Genomic DNA, 26,706 nt, shown 5'->3' with positions numbered 1-26,706 from the left:
GCAGCCGCTCGCGTCCCATGGTGAGCCCCCGCCACCCCGTCACACAGGGTTTGATTGTGTCAAGACAACCAAAAGCCCCGAGAGAAGGATGGTTTTCCATAACATGGAACGGGAGGGGCAGCTGTTCCGAGGGACGCACTATGAGTAGTCACTGGGCACAGAGAGCCCACAGGGAAGAGCGACTGCAGGGGGTAGCCATACCACCAAGGGAATGGCCAGCAGGGCTGGGGCTCAACCATCTTGCCTGCCAGTACACTGAGTAAGTAGCTGCCCTGCACCAAACCCTTTCCCTCACTCCCAAACCCTTTCCCTCTCTCCCAGTGGCTGCAGCACTGGAGTGGGGAGGGAAGACAACAGGCCCTGGATGGGCTAAGCGGGGTGGCCTGCGGGGAGGAGGAAAGAACAGGTCAAGGTCAATGGTACTAGGATAATGGTATATATATGGAATGTGATTGTTTTACATCAAATGGAAAGGGAGGGGTGTACAGGCAGGAACAGTTGTACCCACGAATCACTACAGGGGGGCACCAAGTGACCCAGCCCTGGGGAGCAGCTGCTGTCAGGCAGCAAGGTTTCCTTCCACTGACCTGGGCTGGCCCCAGGGAGAAGCTAATGGTCATGCCATATGGTGGCCATCATCTGGGCCAACCCTGGGGAGAAGCCGGCAGGTGGCCTTTGTGGGCCTCTAGAGAGAAGCTGGCAGGCAGCCTGTGTGGGCACTCCCCACTCTGGACTGGCCCAAGGGAGAATTTGACAGGTAGGGTGTGTAGCCTCCCCCTGCTCCAGGCCAGCCCCATGCATTAACTGATGGGTAGGCTGAGTGGCCCCCTGCCCAAAACCAGCTGAAGGGAAAAGCCACTGGGGCAGACCACATGATCCCCACCGCTCCAGGCCTGCTCCAGTCCTTGTTGGATAAGTCTTCTAGAAATAAATATAGCATTTACAGTTCATCTAGGGAAAGTGTATAGTTAGATTAAATCACACTGTAAATATAATAAACCAATCAATTCTCCCAAAAGCTAGTAAAGTTTATCCTCAAGGGCTATGCAGCTACATGGAAGATTTTCTGAAATTCACTTATATTGCATCCCCACAGGTGGCAGCAACATTAGGAGCATTAATACAGACATGTTGTCTGCAATGTTCCCTCTAATTTTTTCCATCCATGTGAGGAATACATTTTGTTCTGTGCACCTAATCCCAAGTGCTCAATTTACAGGGAACATTGGCTGCCAGTGCCCTGATCACACAGCTTAAAATTAAAAGCCAACCTTCAGTATCTTATCTGTAATGCATGCACTCACCCTTATTTTCATTAGTGGGACTGTTTTTATGCTAGAACAATAGTGAGGACAATTTGCCTAATGTGTAAGGGGCAGAGCTTAAAACTGCTTTAACTTGAATAGTCTTAGTCTTACAAATGCATTCAGTTCAGATGTAAACTAAAAGATTCACTATCAGACAAGAACTGAATTCATTGGTCTGTGTTTCTCCAAAGTAGCTAATGGAAGAACTTGTGACTAAAGAACAGGATTAAGCATGAGGTCTGTATTCTGTTCCTTAGCTATCACTGACATCCTAGGGGTGAGTTAGGCAAGTCTCTTTGCCTGTCTGTGCCTCAATTTCCCTCTTTGTGAAATGGGGGCAATCATCTCCTTTAAGTGTCAAGAAGATTAATCAGTGTTTAGAGGCGTACATCCACACACAGGTATTTATTTAGCCTTTCAATCTCCATTGAAATCAGTTCAAGTTAGAAGCTTGCATACCTCCAAGGATCAAGGCCAGAGACCTTTGTAATCATAAAATGAAGATATCTATGGAAATACCAAGCATTATTATAATATAGTTATAAAGTTCAAAAATAGTATCAGTGGGAGAGATTAACGAGAGACACAAACCATGGGAAAAAAATCACTGACAGCTGAACTGAGCTGGAAGGTCACTATGAAGAAGAAATGCTCAAGGAGGGAGGCTGTTCTGAATTTTGGGAGCTGGAAAAGAAATAATCCTTGCCCCATTCCCAGCTCCCTTTGGAGCTGTTTGTTGTTGTGGTTCTCATTTGGAATTGTCATAGTTTAGGATGGAGAGTTGTTACATACGAAGGTCTGGGATTTGCAGGCAGGAATACAAAGATGCCTGTTTTGGGAAGTCTGTAGCCTGTCTCTTCTAAGCAGAGAGAATAACAGTAGCTCCTCCATGTGCATCTGGATTTTGTTCACAGCAGCTGCTTCACTCACTGGGAAAAACTCTGCGGTTCACGTGTCTCTTCACTAGATGAATAATCAAGGTACTTGTCACTCACTGCTCTCCGCCCCACCTCACCATACAACACATGGGCTCTCTGTACATAGATGGGAGGAGACTGACTTCCATTGGACAGAAGTGTTTCCTACAACACATGTACTGCCACCTGCAAGAACTGAATAGCTGCACTTAAAGGGGAAGAACAGAAACTGACATGGTGAAACCTAATGCATAAAGACTCAAGATGCTGAATGTGGATTCGAATTCAATGGCTATTCCCAAATCTAGCTCTTTTCTGGGAGCCCTCAGGCTAAAGTCCAATGCCAAACTCTGCAGACTAATAGTTTGAGCAAACTGTTGCATGCCTTCCACTGGGGCACTGCAGTCCAGAAGCTGATGGTAAGCTAGGGCTCTTATCTTTGGGCTAGGGCAGGGGTCTCCAAACTTTTCTGCCCGAGGGCCGCATTAACTATCAAACAGCAGTTCGGGGGCCAACTACACACTTGAGGTCCAAATAAAAAACAATCAAAACATGGATGTTGTTTTTAATTATTTATTTAATATTATTTTATTCAGTTATTATTTAATAACACATTGATACACTACACATGAACACCTGTATTAGTGTGAATGGTGAAATTGTTTCCTGGATGCCAAAATAGCAGACATTTCCGGCTTTAGAAATCACTGTTTGAAATTGGGGGTGGTGCTTGTCCTAGTCCTGCAGGAGGGGCTCCAGAACGGGGAAACTGCTGAGAACTCATTTCCACCTGCGCAATGTGATGAAAATTGTAAGCAACATAATCCTGGCAATATGTTCAGCCAGAGGCTGTGCCACAGCAACCAGACCGCCTCCTGCAATGGGCACCAGCTCCTCAGCCCCGCCCCCGGAGAAGTAGCCCCTCGCTCCTAGCCCCTGAGAAACCACCATCGGGTTTCCTCCCCTCCGTCCAGCCTCCCGCGATCCTCTGCCGCCGGGTCTGATCCGGAGCCCGCCTTCGAGAATCCCCTTTTTCGCCCGCCCGGCCAAGCGGCACGCGGAGCCGTCCCTGACCTGGGCTACCTGCTGTCCCGTGCGCGCGCTGGGGCCTCGTGCAGCCGCCTGCGAATCCGTTTCTCCCGCTGACACCAATGCTCGGACTCAAGCTCTCTCCTTCCACCGCCGCAGCCACCCTCCGCCTGATTGGCTCCGGTTGGTGCACGCGGAAGAAGGCGGGGCCAGACAAAAAGGTCTCCACGGGCCGGATGAGAGGGCCTCGCGGGCCGCATCCGGCCCGCGGGCCGTAGTTTGGAGACCCCTGGGCTAGGGGCTTGATGCCAAAACAAGACCCCCACATGGAATGCTAAAGCACTGGTTCCCATTCCCAAACTTTTACTCAGGTGACTCACCAACTGCATTTTGATTTGTGTGTGTGACTTGCCAGGGTCCAAATGAATGGGGTTAGGCCCAAAACCATAGTTCAGCTTCCATCTCTTTCTCCCCTACCCTCCCCCTAGAGGCACCCTCTTCCTCACATACCACAACCGTAATCTGGCCCTGGAGAGCAAACCTACCCCACATATACAGCTCGGCTACATCTAGACTGGCATGATTTTCCGCAAATGCTTTTAACGGAAAAGTTTTCAGTTAAAAGCATTTGCAGAAAAGAGCGTCTAGATTGGCACGGATGCTTTTCCGCAAAAGCGCTTTTTGCGGAAAAGCATCTGTGCCAATCTAGACGCGCTTTTGCGCAAAAAAGCCCCGATTGCCATTTTCGCGATCGGGGCTTTTTTGCGCAAAACAAATCTGAGCTGTCTACACTGGCCCTTTTGCGCAAAAGCTTTGCGCAAAAGGGACTTTTGCCCGAACGGGAGCAGCATAGTATTTCCGCAAGAAGCACTGATTTCAGACAGTAGGAAGTCAGTGTTCTTGCGGAAATTCAAGCGGCCAGTGTAGACAGCTGACAAGTTTTTCTGCAAGGAAAAACTGGCCAGTCTAGACACAGCCCTCCTGTCTTGTGGGGCAGCACCCAAGTCTCTGTTCTGGATGTCTCCTCTTGGTGCATTGGGATTGAGAACCACTTGGGTTTGGCCCAGCTGCCCTTCCATCATGACAGAGGGTGGCTGGGCCAAAGCTGTTGGATGGCATTGTGACCTGTCACAGGGGATGGCAGCACCACTCAGATGTGACAGGGTAGCTGTGCTGTCACCAAGGGTGATCAGACCAAACCTGAGTGGCAGGGTGAGACCATGCCCAGAGTGGGAGGCTGAGACCAGCTCTGTGGGATCAGAGGCGCTGCTGAGGAGGAGGAGGAGGGTGTAGGTTCAAGCAGCAGCCTCCCCCATCTGGGAAACACTGGCTCTGGTGCCCACGCAGATCCAGGGTCTGACTAAGAGCCTGGCGCCTAGCTGGGAGCCTGGGCACGCTGCAGAGCACTAGGGCGCCGGGCCCCTGGGCTCTCAGGAGCCAGGCCCTGTTGGTGACTCAGGATACAGCATAGCACAGCTCACTTCCCCCAGCCCCTCCCTTTCGCCACCCACCCCGTCATAAAGTCAATGGCATTCACCGCCCACTTCTGACTGATTGTGACTGACAGCCAATGGAATCCAAGGAGCCTGCTCAATCGCCTCACAAGCTGCCAATAGCTGAGTAGCTACTGGGTGTGCGTTTGCCCACCCCCACGCCGGCAGCCTGACCAACCTCAGGCCGCTTTGGGGGAGAGTGGCGTGGGCACCTCCCAATCGAATTGCACGCGAGGTTGCTAAGGGGTAGTTGGTAGCGAGACCGGCCCGGGTGCAAACCGATGGGAGCCGGTGCCGGAAGCGTCGAGAACAGCGGCCGGACTTGACTTACAGGTGAGGCGGGCAGGAGCCGAGACTCCACCGCGTAGCACCCCGGGGGCAGGGCGGCTCCACGCCGCAGGGGAGCGGAGTAACGATGGGTTGGTCTCCCCCCGCCATTTCGTGAGGGGAAAGCGAGCCAGGCAGGGATCGCGTGCACCCCTCCCCCTGCGCATTCATGTGGGGGGGACCGGGCAGGGATCGCGTGCACCCCTCCCCCTGCGCATTCATGTGGGGGGACCGGGCAGGGATCGCGTGCACCCCTCCCCCTGCGCATTCATGTGGGGGGACCGGGCAGGGATCGGGTGCACCCCTCCCCCCTGCGCATTCATGTGGGGGGACCGGGCAGGGATCGCGTGCACCCCTCCCCCTGCGCATTCATGTGGGGGGACCGGGCAGGGATCGCGTGCACCCCTCCCCCTGCGCATTCATGTGGGGGGGACCGGGCAGGGATCGGGTGCACCCCTCCCCCCTGCGCATTCATGTGGGGGGGACCGGGCAGGGATCGCGTGCACCCCTCCCCCTGCGCATTCATGTGGGGGGGACAGGGCAGGGATCGGGTGCACCCCTCCCCCCTGCTCATTCATGTGGGGGGGACAGGGCAGGGATCGGGTGCACCCCTCCCCCCTGCGCATTCATGTGGGGGGACCGGGCAGGGATCGCGTGCACCCCTCCCCCCTGCTCATTCATGTGGGGGGGACCGGGCAGGGATCGCGTGCACCCCTCCCCCCTGCTCATTCATGTGGGGGGGACAGGGCAGGGATCGGGTGCACCCCTCCCCCCTGCGCATTCATGTGGGGGGACCGGGCAGGGATCGCGTGCACCCCTCCCCCCTGCTCATTCATGTGGGGGGGACAGGGCAGGGATCGGGTGCACCCCTCCCCCCTGCTCATTCATGTGGGGGGGACAGGGCAGGGATCGGGTGCACCCCTCCCCCCTGCGCATTCATGTGGGGGGACCGGGCAGGGATCGCGTGCACCCCTCCCCCCTGCTCATTCATGTGGGGGGGACCGGGCAGGGATCGCGTGCACCCCTCCCCCTGCGCATTCATGTGGGGGGACCGGGCAGGGATCGCGTGCACCCCTCCCCCTGCGCATTCATGTGGGGGGGACAGGGCAGGGATCGCGTGCACCCCTCCCCCCTGCTCATTAATGTGGGGGGGACCGGGCAGGGATCGCGTGCACCCCTCCCCCCTGCGCATTCATGTGGGGGGGGACCGGGCAGGGATCGCGTGCACCCCTCCCCCCTGCTCATTAATGTGGGGGGGACCGGGCAGGGATCGCGTGCACCCCTCCCCCCTGCGCATTCATGTGGGGGGGACTGGGCAGGGATCGCGTGCACCCCTCCCCCTGCGCATTCATGTGGGGGGACCGGGCAGGGATCGCGTGCATCCCCTCCCCCCTGCGCATTCATGTGGAGGGGACAGGGCAGGGATCGCGTTCACCCCTCCCCCCTGCGCATTCATGTGGGGGGGACAGGGCAGGGATCGCGTTCACCCCTCCCCCCTGCTCATTCATGTGGGGGGGACAGGGCAGGGATCGGGTGCACCCCTCCCCCCTGCGCATTCATGTGGGGGGACCGGGCAGGGATCGCGTGCACCCCTCCCCCCTGCTCATTCATGTGGGGGGGACCGGGCAGGGATCGCGTGCACCCCTCCCCCCTGCGCATTCATGTGGGGGGACCGGGCAGGGATCGCGTGCACCCCTCCCCCTGCGCATTCATGTGGGGGGGACAGGGCAGGGATCGCGTGCACCCCTCCCCCCTGCTCATTAATGTGGGGGGGACCGGGCAGGGATCGCGTGCACCCCTCCCCCTGCGCATTCATGTGGGGGGGGACCGGGCAGGGATCGCGTGCACCCCTCCCCCCTGCTCATTAATGTGGGGGGGACCGGGCAGGGATCGCGTGCACCCCTCCCCCCTGCGCATTCATGTGGGGGGACCGGGCAGGGATCGCGTGCACCCCTCCCCCTGCGCATTCATGTGGGGGGACCGGGCAGGGATCGCGTGCACCCCTCCCCCTGCGCATTCATGTGGGGGGGACTGGGCAGGGATCGCGTGCACCCCTCCCCCTGCGCATTCATGTGGGGGGACTGGGCAGGGATCGCGTGCACCCCTCCCCCCTGCGCATTCATGTGGGGGGACCGGGCAGGGATCGCGTGCATCCCCTCCCCCCTGCGCATTCATGTGGAGGGGACAGGGCAGGGATCGCGTTCACCCCTCCCCCCTGCGCATTCATGTGGGGGGGACAGGGCAGGGATCGCGTTCACCCCCTCCCCACTGCGCATTCATGTGGGGGGACCGAGCAGGGATCGCGTGCACCCCTCCCCCTGCGCATTCATGTGGGGGGGACAGGGCAGGGATCGTGTACACCCCTGCCCTATTCATATGTGGGGGACCGGGCAGGGATCGCGTGCACCCCCTCCCCACTCCGCATTCATGTGGGGGGGACCGGGCAGGGATCGCGTTCACCCCCTCCCCACTCCGCATTCATGTGGGGGGGACCGGGCAGGGATCGCGTGCACCCCTCCCCACTCCGCATTCATGTGGGGGGGACCGGGCAGGGATCGTGTACACCCCTGCCCTATTCATATGTGGGGGACCGGGCAGGGATCGCGTGCACCCCCTCCCCACTCTGTATTCATATGGGGGGGACCGGGCAGGGATCGCGTGGCCCTTCCCCCACTCTACGTTCATATGTTGGGGGGGTTGGCCTGTCTCCCCCCCCCCTCCACATTTATATGGGGGTGGGGAAGAAGCAGGCAGGGATCTAGTGTCCCCCACCCCACATACATACGGGGGTAAAGAACTTGGCAGGGATTGAGTGGTCCCTCCTCGACCCTGAATTCATATGGAGGAGGAGCTGGACAGGGTTCTAGTGTCCCTCCTCCAAACCTGAATTCATATGGCGGGGGGGGGGGGGAAACATAGGCGACTGGTACCTGCAGGAGAGTGGGTGCAGGGAGGGTGATGCAGAAGAAAGGAATGGACATGAGAGAGCACTCCATTTAGCAATTAATATTTTGGCAGAAGCCCTGGGTGGTGATACATCTCCTGGGTGCTACCACAAGTGGGGAGCAGTGAGCTGGCCGGGGATCAAGTGTTGCACCACTCTACATTCATATGTGGGGGAAAAGGGTGGAGGGAAGCTAGGAAGGGATTGAATATCCTCCCCACCCTGCATTCATACGGGGGAGGGAAGGACAGGGATCAAGTGTCGCTCTCCACTCTGTATCCATATGGGAGGGAGAAAGTAGGGATGTGAAAGGTTAACTGGTTATCCCCTAACTGGTGAGCATCACCCTAAACTGGTAATGCTTACTGGTTCTAGTAAGCCAGTGGGTGCTGGAGCAGTTCTCTGCCTGGCATGGATAGGGGGTACTCTTGTCCAAAGTAGGAATGTTAAAATGCAGTTAATTAACTAGTTGAGTAGTCAATGGAATTTCCATCGACTACTCAACTAGTTGATAGGCACTTCCGCATTCCTCCTTTGAAAGGTACAAGAAACTCAGCCAGCCAGAAGTCCTGCTGGCTGCACCTGTCCTGTCTGCTTTGAAATGTACAAGAGTTCCCAGAATGGGTTCCATGCAGCATGGAGCCTGGGATCTGCTGGGGACTCTCTAGCTGATCCCGGGCTTCCCACAGCTTCAGCAGAACCCAAGGTGAGCTGGGGACTTCCCAGCTGACTCTGGTTTGTGTGTGGCTTTTCAGCCCCCAAGTTCTGGGGAAATGCTGCGTGGAGTCCAGGGTCCCCAGCTGACCCCGGGCTCCACAGCTGCCCTTTGAAACATGGAGGCAGCATTTCAAAGGGGCAGCCGCCACACAGCTGATCTCTAGTTCAGCTGTGCTGTGCTGTGCTGCTGCTTTGAAGTACCCCTTCACCCCTTTGCTGCCTCTATCTCTTAGAGGCAGCAAGTGTATGTGAGGAGGGAATCAGCTAGTCCACAGATGCTTATAGGATAGTTGACTAGTCGACTAGCCCTTAACATCCTTAGCCCCTGTCTGTGGCAGGCCCAGGTGTCCTGCAGACAGGGGCTGTGTCAATGGGGAGCCTGGGTGCCCCGCTAGCAAGGGCTGGGGGCAGGAGCCCAATGGATTGGGTGATACTCCGGCCTGGATCCTGCTTAGTTGGTTAACTATTTAAATATTAGGTCAAACTTAATTTTAAATGGTTAACCAGGGCTTTACTTCCCTAGGAAGACGTGCCAGGCAATAATTGAGTGTTTCCCCCACCTCCCCACCCCACATCCATGGGGGAGAGCTGGACAGGAATGAGCTCCCTTCCCTGTTCCACACCTGTCTAATTGGGCAGAGCCAAGCAGGGATTAACGGCCCCTACCTGCCTCACATTCATCTAGTTGAAGGGATCAAATGTCCCTTCTCTCCATCCATCTAGTTGGGGGCAGCTGGGCAGAGATCAGGTGGTTTTGTTTCTTTGCTCCCTATCTCTCCATCTGAGGGGACCCTTAGGTGGGAATCAAGGACCATTCTCTTTCTCTCTCATGTGTTTGGCACTCTCCTTCACCTGTGGATGGTGGTGTCTTCCCTTCCTCAGCAGAGCAAAGAGCCCTTATTGCACACAGAATTATTGCACACGTCTTAGTGATCTGTCACCCAGTTCAAAATTACCCCAGAATCACAGGCTTTCATCTGCACTTTACAAGAGCCGATGGCTCAACTGGATTATCATCACCCGAATATTCTCTGGCAATCTTAATCTGCTTTTTCTCTTTAATATGCTGCTTCACCCCCACCCCCATGACAAAAAATTCTCACCCTTTCTGAGGCTTTACACCTCTGGATATTTGCAACCTGTACTCATGTCTTGTCCTTTTCCCATCCCCTGTCTCTATTTAGCTGTACTATATGGCTGTGTCTACATTGGCACCCATTTCCGGAAAAGGGATGCTAATGAGACACTTTGGAATTGCAAATGCCGCGGGGGATTTAAATATTCCCCACGGCATTTCCATGAACATGGCTGCCGCTTTTTTCCGGCTCGGGGCTTTGCCGGAGAAAAGCGCCAGTCTAGATGGGATCTTTCGGAAAATAAAGCCTTTTCCGGAAGATCTCTTATTCCTCTTAAAATCAGGAATAAGGGATCTTCCGGAAAAGGCTTTATTTTCCGTAAGATCCATCTAGACTGGCGCTTTTCTCCGGCAAAGCCCCGAGCCGGAAAAAAGCGGCAGCCATGTTCATGCAAATGTCGCGAGGGATATTTAAATCCCCCGCTGCATTTGCAATTCCGAAGTGTCTCATTAGCATCCCTTTTCCGGAAATGGGTGCCAATGTAGACACAGCCTATGTGTTTAATTCTTTGTAATTCAATCCCTACAGCCATTGTCTACCAGGTGCAGTTATTTCAGTGCTATATAAAGGGATAGTTGCTTCCCAGTTTGGTAATATGATGCCTTTGTATGTGCTGTTCAAAATTGCATTAGCCTCTATTGCTCCCATATCATAGTGCAAAATCATTTCTTGTTTGCTATCCGCTATCACCCTAAAGTCTCCTTCAGTTGTTACTGCCTTCCAGGTATCACTGTCCCATAAGGAGAGAACTTCTGGGTTATTTTCCTTACTCTGTAGGTTGTAGCTATTTAATCTCTTGTTTTTCTTGTATTACTACGTTTTGCTTCCTGGTGTCTGAAATACCCTTACATATATATAACCCCTGCTGCACTTTTTCAGCCTCCCCCTCCAAAAAAAATTCTTGTCATTGTTTTAAAACCTCATACAAGGATCTATAAGTGTGCTACAAAAATGGGCTTGTATCGCTATCTCCATTTTGTAGCTAGATTACCGAGTCACAAAGATGAAATGATCACAAGCTCATGGTGGTAGACCCAGAGCCAAAAGTCAAGTCTAACTTCAGTCTGGCATTCTATCTACTGGATGCTTTCCTCTCTGCTGCCTCCTTTCCCTGCCAACTCCTAGCACCTGATCTATTTCTGAGGCAAGATGGATGAAGTAATATTTTTGATTGTGCACTGCATGAAGTACATCACAAGTCATGATAAGCATGTGTAGGATCCTTGGATCTTGAAGACGCATTGGGGGGTTGCAGATCATTGTAGCAGAGAGAATATGTCTGCAGGGTTTGCATCTGCTGTTTTGGCAGGGGGTAGGTGCGGCTTCGTGTTGTGCTTTGGTCTGTAGGAAGCTGGTTATTTGATGACAATTTTGGAGAAGATGCGGGGTTGTTTGACAACAAGAAGAGAGGATTCAGGAAAGATTTCCTTCCGTTTCTTTCAGGATGGGGTCCCCAAAGAGTATGGATTACAGTTGTTTGATTCCACATATGTGGTGATAGGTGACAGTGAGGGTTGTGCTGTCAGAGCAGGGTTTATTTTTATATTGAAGCAGGTTTGTTTGGAGGATTTGGGTGGCTTATTTCATGCTGCGATGTACTTCTCTGGTGGAGTGCCCTTGTTTGCTGGAGGCTGTTTTGAATGTGTTGTGATATATATCCCAGACTTTCTTGCTAGAGAATATTCCCTGGTATCTGAGTGTCTGGCTGAAGATAACATATTTCTTGTTTTGTTTGGGAGTGGTTACTGGACCTGTGAAAGTAGGAGTGGTTATCCGTGGATTTCCTATATATATGGTTGTCTGTAGGGTTCCATTGTTGAAGCTGGTTGTTGTGTCCAGGAAGTTTATGTTAGTATAAGAGCATTCCAGAGAGAATTTAATGGACCAGCAGTAGTTGTTAAAGTTGTGATGGATTTTAAGTCATCCGTCCAGAGGATGAAAATATCATTGTCTCAGATAATTATTTTTGTGGTGCTTTTGTCCAGAAATTCTCTCAAGGTGAAGTTTGTGTCATATTGGGGAGCCATCCTAGGATCCATGGCAGTTCCCATGGTATTTGTGGTAAAATGTAAAATTGTTATGGGTGAGGATTAAATGGAGGAGTTATCAGAGTGTTTGGGGTGGATGTCTGAGGGTTGTCCATTGTCTTATCTGTGCCAGCCAGCTATGCCACCATTGGGAAGAATGTTGGTGAATAGGTAGGTGACATCCATGGCTGCAAGGATGATGTTCTGAGGAAGGTTGTTAATATTGCAGAGTTTGTGGAGGAAGTAGGTTGGGTTCTGAAGGAAGCTGGCCCTTTGTATGGTGAGAGGTTTGAGGATGGTTTTTATGAAACCTGGTAGAGTGTCATAGCCAGATGTGCCACATCTGCCAGGATTGCCTTTCTTTGGATCTTGGGAAGTATGCCGAAGGTCCTTGGGGTGAGTTTGCGGGGTGAGAGTTTGCAGAATTGATCTTGGAGTTTGATATTCTTATTTTCCTGGGTAAATTGTAGTGTGTGGGGTCATCAAGTTCTTTATTGTAGGTGCTGTCAGAGTTGGTGGTAGGCCTCATTCACATAGTCTCCTGGCTGAGGACTATGATGGCCTGCACCCCTTTTGTCTGCAGGTTTGATTACTATCTTATGGTTCATGGACTGTCTAGCTGTCTTCTCAGCAGTGGAGAGGTTGTGATGAATGTGATGTTTTTAAGGATTTCACAGTCACAATTTTTTGGCAGGTCTAATACAAGGTATTACCTCACCCATCTTATCTCTCTAATAGACTGGACCAACACAGCTACAACAACAATGCCATATTTCTTGTATTTTGTAACAAACTCTAGGTGTCCCTTGACTGTCACTTGCAGTCTGTTCAGTTGTCCATCTGAGTGACAGTTCTCTATCCAGTTCAGTTAGAGTTTTCAGGTAAGATTTCATGTTATACATTATCAAATATTGTACTGTAATTCATGAATTACAGCTGTTACGTTTCTTTCATCAACTGATGTAACTTGAAAAAAACCAACCTTCCGCCTTGTCTGCAATGACTAGTTCTTTATAAGCCCATAAATACATATCCCCGTTTTATTAGCCCCTCAATAACTACTTGTATTGGTTCTGATTGATGATATAGTTTTCCTATTGTCATGGTAAGTACCAGCACTGCTGCTTCTCTTTTTTTCTAAGATGGCTACCATGCTTGTATGCATGTGCACATGTGAGCTTGCTCTCCACAGTTAAGCTAGAAATGCCTGTGACTTATTAATTGAATCAACTGGTACAAAGTGTTCAGCTTTTCACTTTATTACTTTTTATCAATAGCTGTTTTACTGAGCTACATTAATATTACTGTCTATTTCTCATAACTCTCAATTTCAGTGAGATGGGCTTTAAAAATAGCTCAGCCATTTTAGAATTCTCACAGTGCCCTTCTTCATATTATTAAATTTACTTCCTTTCATGTTTGGTTCCCCCTTTTGTATTTCTAACAACTGGACTTTGACTATATCCTCATTCTACCTTTTTTGGTCCGCATTCCTTTAGTTTCCTCTGACCACTGCAAACCTTAACTCAGTTCTTGTATGCTGATTTGGTACTCACTTCAAAGGAAGCTTGTGCAGACTCTGGTGTTTTCTCCTGTTCCAGTGGAGGTGTATAGAGCCCTGTAAATCTGTGCACATCTGCTTTGTCTGTGGACCATGTTTGAGGATAGTGGATTGGATGCAGATACACATTTTGTATCTGTGCAGGGCTCTAGCAAAGCATTCATTTTGCTTCATCCTCTTGAAGGCTTTGTTAGTGAGGGGACAGGAGAGAAAGCTGCATCTCTAGAGGTCTGGATACAATAGGTTTTAATCTGTGTTTTATTTAATAATCTTCTGTCATGTATATCTTATAGGACATATTTGCAGCCTTTTTGAACTATGCATACTTGAGGGCTTGTCTGTATTTACAACGTGGCAGCTGCACCCTTTTAGTGAAGAGCCTGCCTATGCCAATGGGAAAGCTTCTCCAGTCAGTGTAGGTACTCCACCTCTCTGAATGATGGCCACCTATGTCAGCAGGAGAAGCCCTCCTGTCAGCATAGTGTTGTCTGCACTCTGAAGAGGTCAGTGTAACTGTTGCTTGGATTTTTCACACCCCTGAGTTATGTCACACCGACATAAGTTGGTATTATAGACTGAGTCTCAATGGCAGCTGTCCTAGGCTTTACTGGTTCTGGAGAGGGATAAGCTCTTCCTGTTTTTCCTGGAGATGAAGTAGCTTCTTACAGGAAAGACTGTGGCTATATATCCCCTTTATCACCATCCATGGCTATGAAAAACAGCTTCTTCAGCAGAGAGCTTTCGAGTAAACTTTTTATAACCTTTTCTCTTCAGGTGAGATTTGTGTTTCCTGGTTAGTGAGCTAATCCAACTCTTTGCTGTCAGATTAGCACTGCTATAAAGCATCGTAAATGGGAGTAGCACTTGTGGTAAATGTATAGACACACCTTCAGAAATGCTTCCCTATCCTGAAGGGCATGCCATCTAAATTAATACCAATGCTGCTGTGGGTGGAAGTAATAGTCGAGGGGAATGAAGTGATGACAGAATAACCAGACTAACACTGTGGATTTGCTTGACAGGTACAAGTCAAGGTCATCCCAAGTTTTAGAATATTGGTTTGGGTGTCTGGCACTCAGGTGCTATAGAGAGAGCTATGAACAAAGCAGTTAGAAATTAGTAAGCACAAAATTGGTTGCTCACTGGACAGGGATTTGTAGCATCCGTTGGCTATCTGAGCTGCTTTGTGTTTAACAATTGTAAGTAAACAGTTTGCTAATTGCAGTAATGACTCATTTGGCCTTTCTGTTCCTCTTTTGTGTTTACAAAAGATTTCAGATTAATTTTAGTGGTGGCATTAGTATTTTATAACAAACATGTTCAGTGACCAGTAATATTTACCCAGAATAAATCTTGACATACAAGATTTCAGACTGGGCACAAATTAGCTTTTAGCCAAATTTTGCTGTACGTGTCTGGTCCAGTGGTTTCACCTGCTTTAGTAGCAATATTTTGTATGGAATGTTAAGGTTTCCTGAAGTTCTGTTAGTGTTTCCAAATTCTTTTCAATTGTGGTTTTGGGTCTGTTCTAAAGATCATTCAATGTATAATGTGTACAGGCAGTCCCCGACTTACGCGGATCCGACTTACGTCGGATCCGCACTTACGAACGGAGCTTTCTCGCCCCAGAAGTCGGGGCGAGAGAGCCCCGTTCGTAAGCTGCTCCGGTGCCCCTGGTCTGCTGGAGTCCAGCAGACCAGGGGCACCGGGCGGGTTCCCGCGCTTCTGAGGCTTTGCCAGAGCAAAGCCTCAGAAGCGCGGGAACCGCTGCTGCTGCCCCTTGAGACCCGGTGCCTGTGGTCTGCTGGGGACGGTCCCCAGCAGACCACAGGCTCCCGGACTGAAGCCGCAGCCGCGGGGGGGTCCCGTGCCTCTGAGGCTTTGCCAGAGCAAAGCCTCAGAGGCGCGGGGAACCGCCGCTGCTGCCGCTTCTTGACTGAAGCGGCAGCAGCGGCGGTTCCCCGCGCCTCTGAGGCTTTGCTCTGGCTAAGCCTCAGAGGCGCGGGACCCCCCCGCGGCTGCGGCTTCAGTCCGGGAGCCTGTGGTCTGCTGGGGACCGTCCCCAGCAGACCACAGGCACCGGGTCTCAAGGGGCAGCAGCAGCGGTTCCCCGCGCCTCTGAGGCTTTGCTCCGGCAAAGCCTCAGAGGCGCGGAACCCCCCCGCGGCTGCGGCTTCAGTCCGGGAGCCTGTGGTCTGCTGGGGACCGTCCCCAGCAGACCACAGGCACCCAGACTGAAGCCGCAGCCGCGGCGGGGTCCCGCGCCTCTGAGGCTTTGCCAGAGCAAAGCCTCAGAGGCGCGGCACCCCGCTGCCGCTGCGGCTCTGCTCCCCGTGTCCCTGATCTGCTGGGGGGGGGGGGGCGCAGCTAGTGTGCTCCCCCCCCCAGCAGACCAGGCTTTTGTTTTGGACTCTGGGGCAGAGCAGCTGGGGCACTGCCGATTGGTCCTGCAGCGCCCGTGGGCACTACTGGACCAACCCGGCAGCACCCCAGCTGCTCTGCCCCAGGTCCTGATTCAGCCGCTGCTGGTCAGTTTCAGCAGCGGCTGAATCAGGACGCCTGGGGCAGAGCAGATGGGGTGCTGCTGGGTTGGTCCAGTAGCACCCCAGCTGCTCTGCCCCAGGCGTCCCCAAGTCAGCTTCTGCTGAAACTGACCAGCGCTGACTACAGGAAGCCCCAGGCAGAGTTGCTCTGCCCCGGGCTTCCTGGAATCAGCTGCTGATCAGTTTCAGCAGCAGCTGACTTGGGGACGCCTGGGGTTCTTAAGTTGATTCTGTATGTAAGTCAGAACTGGCGGTCAGTTTCAGCAGTGTCTGAATCTGGACGCCAGTTCCGACTTACATACAGATTCAACTTAAGAACAAACCTACAGTCCCTATCTTGTACGTAACCCGGGGACTGCCTGTATTTGTGTTGTAAAACATTACATAAATGTTAAAATAAGCCTCACCAGCTGCTGTAAATCTAAAATGTAGGGATGTGAATGTGTATCTGTGTACATGGTTAACCGATGAGCCTAAGCTCATCTGTTAATCCTCATGGTTACATGCAGGCCCCTCCCCCACTGCCTCTGTATCAGAGGCAGCAGCACAGAGAAGGGGAAGGGAAGCAGGAGCTGACTTTTAAGACAGCTTCTCCCATGTGCCAGCTCCTATGGAGCATCCTTTTCCCACCACCCTTTGCGGTTGCTGCCCCCGACAGAAGCACCGGTGCGGGGAGAGGGTAGGCAGGAGCCTGTATTCATGGAGAGCCAGCTAAAAGCCGGCTTCCCACACGTCCCAGCTACCGCAGAGCTACCTGCCCCTCTGTGCTGTTGTGTCTGTATCAGAGGCAGCAGGGAGGAAAGGGAGAGAGGCGGGAACTAGTTTTGATGGAGCCAGCCCCCCATGCTGCTGCCTCCCACACCCCAATCCTGACTTTGCCTCCCAACATCTCCACCCTCTGCCTTGAGCCGCCCCCAACTTGACATTCCCCAACTCCCTGCCTTGAGCCTCCCACGTTCTGTCCTACACTTATGTTTCTTAGAGGTACTGTCCTATCACAGTTTCCTCCAACCTCCTGTCCTGAAGGCCCCTTCCTTCCGGGGTTGCAATATAGCAGTACTTGTAACTTTTACTCTGCTGTATTTTATAATATTTGAGGCTGACCTATTCATTGGACTTTGTCTCTTCTTTACTTTACAGAGATAATTGTGGTGAGTGCTCAGCCCTGAATGGGACAATGTATATTTCTTGCTCAGTAGCAACTCCTGCAGCTGACTTCTGATGTGTCCTGTTCCCAGTCTTCTTGGCTGAAAACAGTTCTGATGTGGGAACTTTGACTGTGTAGAGAGAAGAATCCTTGGACTCTCTACCAGGAGGGCTCAGTAATTTATACATAAAGCTTGGACAGTATGGCTGTGATTTTTTTTTTTTAATACTGTGAGGGAACCTGACAGGTCTCATAGATAGGTAGTTAAATAGGTCCTGTTTTAATAGGCCTAAAATATCAGATTACAACTTTCTGTTGTTTCATTTAGCTATGACTTGGCGCCAGCAACATCCTGCCCAGGGCTTTCCTGAAGCATTGACGAGACTGTGCAGTAAGGAAGCGCTGTTGTAAATGTTCTGAGATTTGTGTATTTCCGTTGTGCATCATGTAACTTCACTGCAGTGTTAGTATGTTAGGTAAATAACTTGCTACACAGTATTGCACACTTGCTGAAGGAGGGGGTTGGTCATTTTTCTTCCACATAAATTGTTGAGACCTACAAGTTTGCCTGGGTTTTTTAGTTTTGTTTCCTGTTTAAACAAGTTCTTTACCATAATTCATGAAATATTCATGTTGCAGTTACCCTACAGAATAAGGACAAATATGTGGAGGTTAGTTCTTGGGGTTCCAGCACACAAAGGATTCTCTGTTTACAGTGTTGCCAATTAAATGGGGGCAGGGCCTTGGTTCTGCTTTAATCTGATGAATCAACCTACTATTATCTTGAAGCAGAGTGACAGACTCGTCTTTTCAGATACATGCATAAAGGACTTCAGCTATGTCTGCACTATGGCACATCAGTTGTACCCAAGAGATTTTGTTTCCCAGCCTAATCATTGTTTTAGACAAGATATTCTCCATATTCTGAGATCTGACCAGGCTGATGTACCTTACTGTGGCAAAATGCATTACAATGATTCTATACCTAGCCTTGATCAATGTTACTTGTGAGTAATACTGAATATATTTCTGAATGCAGTTTCCATTAGGGGTGTTAAATGTCGGTTAATTGAATAGTCGATTAATCTCATGAATTCTTATTGGTTAGTTGACTATTCTATAGTCCCCGGGGGTAGGGCTGGCAACCAGTGCGGTCTGGCCCCACTCCTAAGGAGCCCCCTGCCACTCTGCGCTGCTGCCTCTGTTAGAGAAGCAGCAGTGCAGGGTGCCAGTTGGGAGCTGGTCTGCAAGGGGAGACGGTTTAAAAACCATCTCCCCTCACAGACCAGCTGGCTGTCGTCTCATGCGGCTGCCTCTGATACAGAGGCAGCAGCGTGGGGTGGCAGCAGCCCCTGTCCGGAGAAGGTGGGGGGCTGAGCTCCTGGACCCGGCCTGAGAAGGAACTGAGCCATGCTACTTGGTCACCTGGGTTCTAATACACTTTAAATGCAGAGCTACAGTGGGAGTAGGTCCCAGATCCAGTGTGAACCAGGACTGAGCCAGGCTGCTGGCCAGATTGCTTAAAAATGTATTGGCAAGGGAAGGGGGGGGGAAGTATGTAGTCTAGCATTAATCTATAAGCCTTTGCTTATTGGTTAATCGACTACACTATTACATCCATAGTTTCCATATGATTTAGCTTGGTCTGCCTCATTCCCTGTTATTTCATAAACATGTTTGCATTTTGAGTAGTGGGAGCAAACAGGGAAGGCTTGGAATGTTCTTGGGTTTCTTTGCTTTGAGATGAAATGAATCCAGCTGACACTCTTTATCAAGGCAATAACAGAGCCCCAATGGTTTTGTATGAGTGTACTTCTGACTTGTACACCCTGTGGTTATATGTACTGAAATTGCCATATTTCTTTTTGACAAGCAGGCCTTTGCTAGGCTGCTTTGTGAAAAGTTAATTGGAGCAGCAGTGAATATTATAGAGATTCTCTCAAATGGGTTAAGAAAACTTCAGATTTGGAATAAGGATGTTAAGTGGTGGGTACTAATTGTGTGGTCGATAGGGGAAGGCTTATTCAGTCCCAGCTCGTGCCGGGTCCAAAAGCTACACCCAGTGTGGCTCTGCAGTTTAAATGTAGTAAGAGCTGGGAGTGCAGACAGCCCGGCTCCTACTACATTTAAACTGTGGAGGCGCAGCGGGGGTAGGTCCCAGACCTGGTGCGAGCCAGGACTGAGCAAGCCCGGCTTACGCCAGGTTCAGTAGCTACCACTGTTGTGGCTCTGAATTTTAAATATAGTAAAAGCCTGATAGAGGTAGCAGTGCGGGGGTGGGTTGTGGTGGGGACAGGCAGCACCGCGGAGATGGTGCTGGGGGGGAATCTGTCTTTTAATATGCTCTTCCTTTGAGCTCTAATTTTGGCACAAAACTGTGAGTGGTCTTTCAGCACTGAATTGTATGCTATACCTTTCATTTGTTCAGTTTGCCCTAATAGGGCTTGTCTGCACAACCTTTTCACTACAAGCTGGGAATGAATCTAGCCTGCCACTGTCTGTCTGGGGGGCTCTGCTAATGCACATTAACAGCAGCTAATGTGCTTGGAGTAATGTTGTCTCAAAGGGGATTAGATTACCTTCACAGGTGCTAAATAAGGAGACCTGAAGTCCATGATTTCCAACCAGTTCTGAAGCAGTAGTCACTGGCTACTGCTGTAGTTAACTAGTCACACTCTGTCATCCAAATAGCCACATTGTTCAAGCCAACTAGCCACACTCAACTGGCCAAATAGCCACATGTGACTAGTGGCTAGCATGTTGGACACCACAGCCCTAAGTTCATGGTCTCTGTCAAATCATGCTTCTTAGGACTTCCTTCCAAATGATCAAAAATTCCTTTGGGTGGCCTTTCAGCTTTTGGCATATACCCTCTTTGCTGAATATTTTCTGAGGAAAAGGCAGAACAAAAATTCTTATTTGTGTTGATTGTGGATGTGAACATAATGGCTAGTTACGACATATGGCTTCTAATATGCTAACTTGTTAATAATTGGTCAAAAGCATGCTGAATTTCCTTTGAGAAGATAGGAAGCATACAATCTTAGGAACTTTCCTGTAAAGACAAATATTATTGATTGAAGCAGTGGAGAGCCTGGCTAATAGAATGTTCTCTAAAATACATGCAGAGATGCTGAGTGGAGTCATGAAGGGGAGAATGCAGAGCTGCAATTATCTTCAGAAGTTGGATTCCAAATTAGTGTTAGTATGTCTATAGGGGATTGGAAGAGCTCATAGTGAAGTGTAAGTGACTGGTCTCTGAAGCTATATCCATTTCACTTGCCTTAATGCAGTGTCATGGCATGAGTTTTTGCCATGAGTGTTGGCACACATGTACAATTAAGTGTTAATTAAGTGGGTAATGTCTGAACCTCCTGATTACTGGCACAGTCTTGCTAAAGAGTGATCTGTTATAACGTGATGCCAGAAGTGTGGAAGTCAAACAGTTTGTAAATGAGCTTCTGTCCATCAGAATTCTCTTGGCTAAGCCTGTGTTAAAGCAATGGAAATTATTTTTTCAGTGTGACGGCTTAGCACTTCCATAGTGCTGGTGCTGCATGGTTTACAGAAAGCTGAGAAGAGACCTGGTAGACCCATGCAAAGGCAGGAAATCCTGGGAGATATCTATGATGTTTGCACAGTATCACTTCTTTCATGTCCTGAGTTCTCATTTGCTAGGCTTACTTTTATTTACAGCATGTGTGAATTTCACAGTGCTGCAATGAAAGGGGGACTCTGTCTTTTGCAGCAAAAATACTTAAGTTATGCAGTCAAGAATTGCTATGCAGAGTAGACCTGCTAAACTAATCTGTATTTGACAAAAGGCTTCCATGAAGCAGATGTATCAAAGAGTACACTGTGTTACCATGATTTTCATACACAAGTTAATTACCATTATCGTTTTGGCTTGCAGATATTCCTGTCTGCAGTAAGACTGCTACACAGTAATTTCTATTAAGCTGCACATCTCTCTACTGGAAGTGGCATTAATGTGATCTTTGTGGTTTTATTTTTAGGGTAATTCTACTAGACCATCGATCCGAACAGTAAAACTCAGATCCTTTGAGGACAGAATACTTCTTACTCTGAAGAACAAGCAGCAAATCTTTCTGGTAAATCTTTCTCTCATTTACTTGAATGAATTCTTATTTGGCATGGGGAGAGAAGGGCTAAAGAAAAATTGATCACTTAGCTGTGGCAATGGATTGCTTTAACAGAACAGTAGTTACCTGGAGACCTTTTATCAAGATCCATTCCAATTCTGCATTTCTATGATTTCTAGATAGAGGCAGACTTGCATTTCTGCTTCTGGAGCAGAGGTCAGGCCAAATTGGAGACTATCATAACTTCTGTCATACAGAGGGAAGGACTTTAGGATTCTTTTGTTTCTTTACATAATCTTGTCAAGAAGTTCATGTAGAGCTCTGGATTTTTTAACCCTAATCTTGTCTTTGTTGCAGAAATACAATAAGCTTAAGTGGAAAAACAACAAATTCAGTTACTTTATATAGCTGGGCTATTTGATGCTGAGAGGCAGATTATTCCATAACTGTCCACTGCATGGTTTCTTTGCACTGCCTCTGAAGTCTGTGGTTTTGGCACTGTTAAATTACTGGATTTGACAGACTCTGGTCTGATCCAGTCTGGTATTCCTTGTGTTCCTGGGCCATGATAAGGAGTGTTCAGATAACATGATAGGTTAAAGTAAATAATCGTGTAGCTCTGTGAAAAGGACTTTACTTGGAATCTATTTCATGGCAATGTCATCATGTCAAACTTATCTCTAAATCCACTTATGCAGACTGCTCCTCTGGGGTGTTTGATATTTGGAAAGAATAGTTACCCAGTACCAAACACAGATTCCAATATTCTTATCCTCAAGCAAGCAGAAGGATTTAGACTGCCCTTGAGTCCACTCACAGCTAGAGTATTTCCTTCTGGACATGTCTGATGATTAGAGATGTTAACCAGCCCTTGCAAGTTAACACTAGCAGTGGCCAGCTGTGCTGGGAACGCTGGCCACTATTGGACAGGGAGTGGGACCCCATAACCGCAGCAGGATCAGTGGCAGGACCAAGATCTGCACTAGCCTAAACCCTGCTGCCTTTTCCTGAGCCTTTCCTATGTCTTCTATTCCTGCTACCCCCCCGCCCCGCCGGGTGTGTCAGCCCAAACTCTGTCCTCCCAGGGTGCTCGAACAAGGAGGGTCAGGTAGCCATGGCCCCATCACTTTTAAATTTGGAAGGCTATGCCCTTTATGCTTTTTATGGTCATAAGGGGGGAAGAGGAGTGGGCAGAGTAGAGCGAGCAGGGGCGGGGCCTCTAGGGAAGGAATGGGTGGGGCCACAGTTTGGCCACCAGTGGCTGCACTGTTTTTAGAGAGCTTCCAGTGTTCCTACTATAGATTAGAAAACTTTGTCCAAACACATTTCCTTTCCCTCAGGGAGTGTCTGCAGACTACTTCCCTGCAGTTCCTTTCTGTTTCCAGCTTGCTGGTTTTTATCCTGGCCCTTCATGTTCCAATGGGCTCTGTCCTCATGAAGGGCATTATTTTAGTCCATCAAATTCCCCTCAGCTATGGCCTACCAAGTTAACTTTCCTCATCTCATTAGCCATTTCCAGACAAGTGTGGAGTGATACAGTGGTATTACAGTTATAGGGACTTTGTGAGGAACTATGGCTTCCCCTACTATGAGGAGAAATTGCCTTTTCCTGATCTTTTCCTACATCTTCTGGTTCCCCTCTTGGTTTGTCAGCCCAAACTCTTTTAACTCATTTCTCATTTCTTTCCATAGTGTGCTACCTCGCCCATCTTCAGTTGTGTTGGGCATTCTTTGGAGACATTGCAGTCAACTCTGATTTCAGGATCTTGGCAGTATTTGATGTTGAAGAGACCCACATTACTAAACTCATAATGCAACACTCAGTAGGAATAAAACTTCCTCCCTGACTGATCCTCTTGTCTATACCAGAGCTACATGAGTGACCCTTTATGCACGACAAGCCCATATGTGGCTTATTTTGAGATGATCCTGTCGTGGGAGTATTTATTTGTGCAGTGAAGCATTCCTTATGGTGTTATCTGTGTGATTCTGTGTAGCTTGACTTGCTGTGTAAAATGTGTCAATGTTGCAAAAGGCTTAAACTTTCTTCTTTGTTTCTAGATTTAAAATGAGTACAATGCTGGAAACCCCCGAGCTGCCAGCAGTGTTTGATGGTGTGAAGCTGGCTGCAGTCGCCGCTGTTCTCTATGTCATCGTTCGCTGTCTGAATCTAAAGAGTCCAACTGCTCCTCCTGATCTCATTTACCAGGACTCTGCCCTGTCACGCTTCCTGCTCAAATCCTGCCCACTTCTGACCAAAGAGTGAGTGATAAATACAGCCTTCTAACTACTAAATTGATGCATGCTGTCAAAATTAGACAGGACTCTCAAATTTGTCAGACCGCTATGTTTATTAGCAAAACTGCTCTGCTAATTCACCCAGAAAATGTGAGTCCCATACAAGGTTCAAACTCCTTGATTTATACAGTCAAAAGAAAGCCAAGTTAACAAGATTAAAAGAGAAGCAAAACTTCACATGATTAGTATGAGGCTAGTCAAGTATCTTCATTTCCACATCAAACACACAGCAATCTCCTGTCCATATCTCCCTGGTTATCTCAATTGCTTTCTGCCTAACACCTAGGCTGTGTCTACACTGGGCCACTTATTCCGAAAAATCAGCCGCTTTTCCGGAATAAGCTGCGAGCTGTCTACACTGGCCTCTTGAATTTCCGGAAAAGCATTGACGGTCTACTGTAAGAAATCAGCTGCTTTTCCGGAAAAACTATGCTGTTCCCGCTCGGGCAAAAGTCCTTTTTCCGGAAAACTGTTCCAGAGAAGGGCCAGTGTAGACAGCACAGTAGTCTTTTCCGCAAAAAAGCCCCGATCACGAAAATGGTGATTGGGGCTTTTTTCTGGAAAAGCGCGTCTACATTAGCCACGGACGCTTTTCCGGAAAAAGGGCTTTTCTGGAAAAGCATCCTGCCAATGTAGACGCTCTTTTTCCGGAAATACTTATAATGGAAAACTTCTGTTTTAAGCATTTCCGGAAAATCATGCCAGTGTAGACGTAGCCCTAATGTTCCTTTTCCTATTATCCCAGGCCCACCTGGCTAGCACTCTGATCTGCATACCTACAAACAACATTAACATACTTTTCTCCTTCCTGTTCAGAGACAAACAGTATTCCTTCAACTTATTCAATTATTACAGCATAATTCATCTTTCTCTTAGGCTGTGTCTACACTGCACCTCTTTTCCGGAAAAGGGATGCAGATGAGACAAGTCGGAATTGCAAATGAAGTTGGGGATTTAAATATCCCCCGCTTCATTTGTATAAACATGGCTGCCGCTTTTTTCCGGCTCGGGGCTTTGCCGGAAATCAGGAATAAGGGATCTTTCGGAAAAGGGTTTATTTTCCAAAAGATCCCGTCTAGACTGGCGCTTTTCTCTGGCAAAGCACCGTGCCGGGAAAAAAGCGGCAGCCATGTTTATACAAATGAAGTGGGGGATATTTAAATCCCCTGCTTCATTTGCAATTCTGACTTGTCTCATCTGCATCCCTTTTCCGGAAAGGGGGTGCAGTGTAGACACAGCCTTACAGTATAATTCTTTCTACTTTCACAATGCACTGAAGAGAAGCTGACATTAGCTAGTCTCGACCCACTGCATGCAGTTGTACAAGAACACCACCATAAACTTGCATATAAATAAATGACAGCATATTCTTTTGTGATGCAGAACAAAGGGCAGGAACCTCTTTTTTGCTGGCATAAAACAGCGCCTCCAAATTATTGTTACAGTATTGCCCAGGTTCCAGGCCGCCTTGGGGATATCTGGGAGCAAACCCCTCGGCACAGATACACACACTTGTTCTAGCAGAGCTTCAGCTAGCACACTAAAAATAGCTGGGCCAGCATAGCGGCACTGTTGAAGGCTCAAGGTTAGTCATTCAAGATCAAGCCCACCTGTTGCCTGGTCCAAACTGAGATTGCAGTACTGGTGATGGCTCAGGTTAGCAATGTCCACATAGTTCTTTTTAGCATGATAGTGTAAGCTCCACTACACAAGGCTTTCTACCTGGCTGGAGGCACGTACCCATTGTGTTGTGTGCTGTACAAATGCATGGAAAAGCAGTTTCTGACCCAGTCAATGTCAGGTTCTTGGCTTTGGTATTGTGGCATGTTCCCCACTATGGAAGAGTATGGCCCAGCACAACATGCTTTCTCCTGTGTGAAGTGTAGGGAATATCTGTTGTAACTTCCTACACTTCAGTGAGTCATTGAGCATTTTGACAGGCTACCCAGACGCTTCTAGAACTTGCAGTATAATAGTTCTTCAATCCATTTGTCATGGTGCCTGCAGTTGTCATTTCAAGATGGGTGAAACAATCTAAATGTTGAGCGAAGCAGATCTCTTATAGCAGTCAGTTAAATAAGAAAGCGATGGCATACTGGCTCTTGCCAGTTCTTCTTTGAGAGGGAGGCTTGCAAAACTAGCATCTGTTAATTTCAGGAGTGAGATTTTATTAAGGTATAAGGCCAAAACTTTACTTACTGTGCTATCTGCAAGGTGGCATAACTTTTAAACAAGAGATGTAAAATCAGATGCTTAAGACTGGCCTATTACATTAAGGAAGAAAACTATATTAACTTGTGTGAGATGCTGGAAGGAAACTAACTTTAGTTTAAAACTTCTTAAGTGGCTGTACTCAAGGAACTTTGAGATCCTTATTTTGAAACGCTCTTGATTTACTGATGCAGTCTGTGCGCTTTCATGGATTACTAAATTAATCTGAATTCTTGAATTCTTATTTGAGTATGAAAGAAATCTAACTGCTTGTGTGATAGCAGGAAGAGTGTTTTCATTTTAGTAGAATCTAAAAGCCTCAGACTAGATTGGTGTCTCATTGTGCTAGATGCTGTGCAGACACAGACTTTCAAAATCTTTAGTTACACCCATCAGCAAAGTGTCTGTACAGTTTATATATAGGAAGCTACTGAGTCTGATTTTAGAAGTTAGGTTGTGGCTAGTTCAACTCTGATAGAAAACACTCTGGACTCAGGTTTTCTATCTAATGTGCCACTAATGTTCATCACCTTACCGAGTGTAACTCTGCAGAGTGTTTCTCTTTGATTCTTTTTTTTTCTTGATAGGCTTATTCCATGAACCACAAACTGGGATGTAACCCCCAGTACTTTCCTTCAGTAGTCCAGCTGGTGTTAAGGGAATTGAGGAGCTTCAGATAGCATAACTGCCTGAGCCTGTTGCCAGCTTAGATACCTGAGACTTGTAGATTCCAGTGGTGCTTGTAACAGGATCCCCAAATAAGTTAGCTAGAAGCTCTCCACTAATTTCTTTTGAACTACTTCAGACCCTGACAATTGAAAGGAATTCAATGTGGTGCATCCCTAAAATCCCCATGTGCCCTCTTATACACATCTCACTATTTTCATTGTTTGTCATCTTGTTTATCAAATGGAAATGCATTATAACCTACATTGTAGTATAAAAG

The 26,706-nt window shown here is 49.0% G+C and overlaps 1 protein-coding gene across 2 annotated transcripts in view; it reads left to right on the top strand.

Moving 5' to 3' along the window:
- The first annotated feature begins 4,431 nt into the window (after positions 1–4,431).
- ABHD2 (abhydrolase domain containing 2, acylglycerol lipase) overlaps positions 4,432–26,706 on the top strand; it is a 77,575-nt gene continuing 55,300 nt past the window's right edge. Inside the window, exons 1-4 of one of the 2 annotated variants that reach the window (XM_075897068.2) lie at positions 4,432–5,079; positions 17,477–17,624; positions 21,165–21,260; positions 23,313–23,513. In XM_075897068.2, the coding sequence (XP_075753183.2) occupies positions 23,320–23,513 (194 nt within the window). In that variant the 5' untranslated portion in view covers positions 4,432–5,079; positions 17,477–17,624; positions 21,165–21,260; positions 23,313–23,319. The remainder of the gene's footprint in view (positions 5,080–17,476; positions 17,625–21,164; positions 21,261–23,312; positions 23,514–26,706) is intronic. The other variant, XM_075897067.2, reaches the window with a different exon arrangement.

The sequence above is a fragment of the Pelodiscus sinensis genome, chromosome 14 (assembly GCF_052426305.1).
Source record: "Pelodiscus sinensis isolate ZL-2025 chromosome 14, ASM5242630v1, whole genome shotgun sequence".
Lineage (NCBI taxonomy): Eukaryota > Metazoa > Chordata > Testudines > Trionychidae > Pelodiscus > Pelodiscus sinensis.
The sequence above is the reverse complement of the archived record's forward strand: the minus strand, read 5'-3'. Positions and strand labels throughout refer to the sequence as shown.